The sequence below is a fragment of the Odocoileus virginianus genome, chromosome 32 (genome assembly GCF_023699985.2).
Source record: "Odocoileus virginianus isolate 20LAN1187 ecotype Illinois chromosome 32, Ovbor_1.2, whole genome shotgun sequence".
In the NCBI taxonomy this organism is placed as follows: Eukaryota; Metazoa; Chordata; class Mammalia; order Artiodactyla; family Cervidae; genus Odocoileus; species Odocoileus virginianus.
The window spans coordinates 25256021-25258092 of record NC_069705.1 but is presented as its reverse complement, the minus strand read 5'-3'; the positions used below and the strand labels follow the sequence as shown (position 1 = coordinate 25258092).

General features: G+C 37.8%; 1 protein-coding gene across 1 annotated transcript; it reads right to left on the bottom strand.

The window, feature by feature from the left end:
- Positions 1 to 247: 247 nt before the first annotated feature.
- LOC139032632 (tRNA-splicing endonuclease subunit Sen15) lies at positions 248 to 1702 on the bottom strand. Its single transcript, XM_070460170.1, has one exon. It carries the CDS (start codon positions 1700 to 1702, stop codon positions 1370 to 1372), a length of 333 nt encoding a protein of 110 aa, XP_070316271.1. The 3' UTR covers positions 248 to 1369.
- Between the last annotated feature and the right edge of the window lie 370 nt (positions 1703 to 2072).

Below are 2072 nucleotides of genomic sequence, written 5' to 3'. Positions count from 1 at the left end.
AGTTTGAATTAATAATACTTACAGTTAGTATTATTTTACTTTATACTAAAATAAGATAATTTAGTAATTTAAGATGGAGAAGGCAATGGCACCCCACTCCAGTACTCTTGCCTGGAAAATCCCATGGATGGAGAGGCCTGCAGTCCAAGGGGTCGCTAAGAGTCAGACACAACTGAGCGACTTCACTTTCACTTTTCAAAGCCATCCATTTACTGCCCTGCCCTCCTATTATAACCACAGTTAGGAATTTATTTTGTCCTTTTTTTATTATATGCTTGGTGTGTTATTCACAGCCATAATTATATCCATTCATACACTTTGTGTCTTGCTTTTTTCTTTTTACTAAGCATTTTCTCATGTTTTACAGTATACTCATTTTTAATTTTTAATGGGTACATAACACACCATTCATTACCTTTGTATGTTTATTGACTATTTCCCCAGACCAAGTGTTGGCAAACTATGGCCCTGCACTTGTAAATAAAATTTTATTGGAAAATAGGCATATCCATTCATTTATATACTGTCTACAATTATTTTTATTCTACAAACAAGATAGCTGAGAAGTTGTGAGAAAATCTATATGGCCTGAAAAACCTAAAATAGTTCCTTTCTGGCCCTTTCCAGAAAAATTTTTCTGACTCTTGCCTTAACTTTTAAAACACCTTTCTAGGCAACAATTAATTAAGAAAAAGTGGAAAAACTAGGTCTACTGAAGAAAGATGTTTTTAAGGTTCACACTGTCTGCTACTATTAATATCTCTCCTACAATATTCTAGCTATGATACAGTATGGTCGTAGTAAGTAAGAATGGGAGAAAAAAAAAAAGGCCCCGTGCTCTTGTAGGTAACACTTCTCTGGTCCCTATTAATCTAGACATGCAATTTTACACTCTGGATGAGCATATTTTTAATTTTGATTTAAAGTTAATCAAAGAAGGAAGTAACATTAATTGTACCATGAAAACCAATCAAAAGAACACCTTCTACCAGGGATGAAAAAGTAGACTAAAGTAAATTCTCCATTTCTGCCGACTAGCTGTAGTGACCAAAAGACTGAGAGAGCTGAGTAAGGGAAAGAGATGGTGGTCTCAAGAATTTCCTATCCTTCCGAACACACCACAGGCATAAACCTGCATACGACTATAATCAAACTGTCTCCAGGTGAGAAAGTTCTAGAGCAACTATCTTACTATTTTTTAACAAAATAAATTCTTCTATATGGGAAAGTTCTATTCTTCAAAAAAGAAAATTTCTGGAATAGGATCAGCTAAGTCAGTCCTGACTATCTCTGAGATAAAAGATGAACCAGACTGATGGTTCTTAATCCAGTCTTGTGTGAACAAAGTAAGCATCAGGAAGTATAGGTGTCATCTTCTAAGGGAAATATTCTGAGGATCTGGCAGCATAAATCCATCAGTGAGTTTGTAGTAGACTATTGTAGAGTCGGACTCCACTATGGCCAAAGTAAATGACATGGGCAAGTCGGGATCACCTTGCAATTTTCGAGATGCCTTCAAGATTTCCCTTATCCTGTTATGGCTGAGGGAAGCACTGATGGGCGTAGGTACCACAGTCTGTAACCCTTCTCCTTCTATTTCAGTACCAAGAAGGCAGATGAGCTGGAGATCTGGTAATCCCACACAGTTTACTTCATGCCAGCTTTTACTCTCCATGAGGTCCAGGTAAACCAAGACTTTCATGTACTGGAGAAGGAAATGGCAACCCACTCCAGTGTTCTTGCCTGGAGAATCCCAGGGACAGAGGAGCCTAGTGGGCTGCCGTCTATGGGGTCACACAGAGTCAGACATGACTGAAGTGACTTAGCAGCAGCAGCAGCAGTAATTTAAGAAGTATAAGAAAACAACATGAAATAGTCAATTAAATATTTAATTTCAAATACATAAAGTCCAATAACTAAAAGGAGTTTAAAATTAGAGATCAGAGACACTTAGTCTTACTACATAACACATGCTTATGAAAGTGAAAGTGAAGTCGCTCAGTCGTGTCCGACTCTTTGCGACCCTGTGGACAGTAGGCTACCAGACTCCTCCATCCATGGGATTCTCCAGG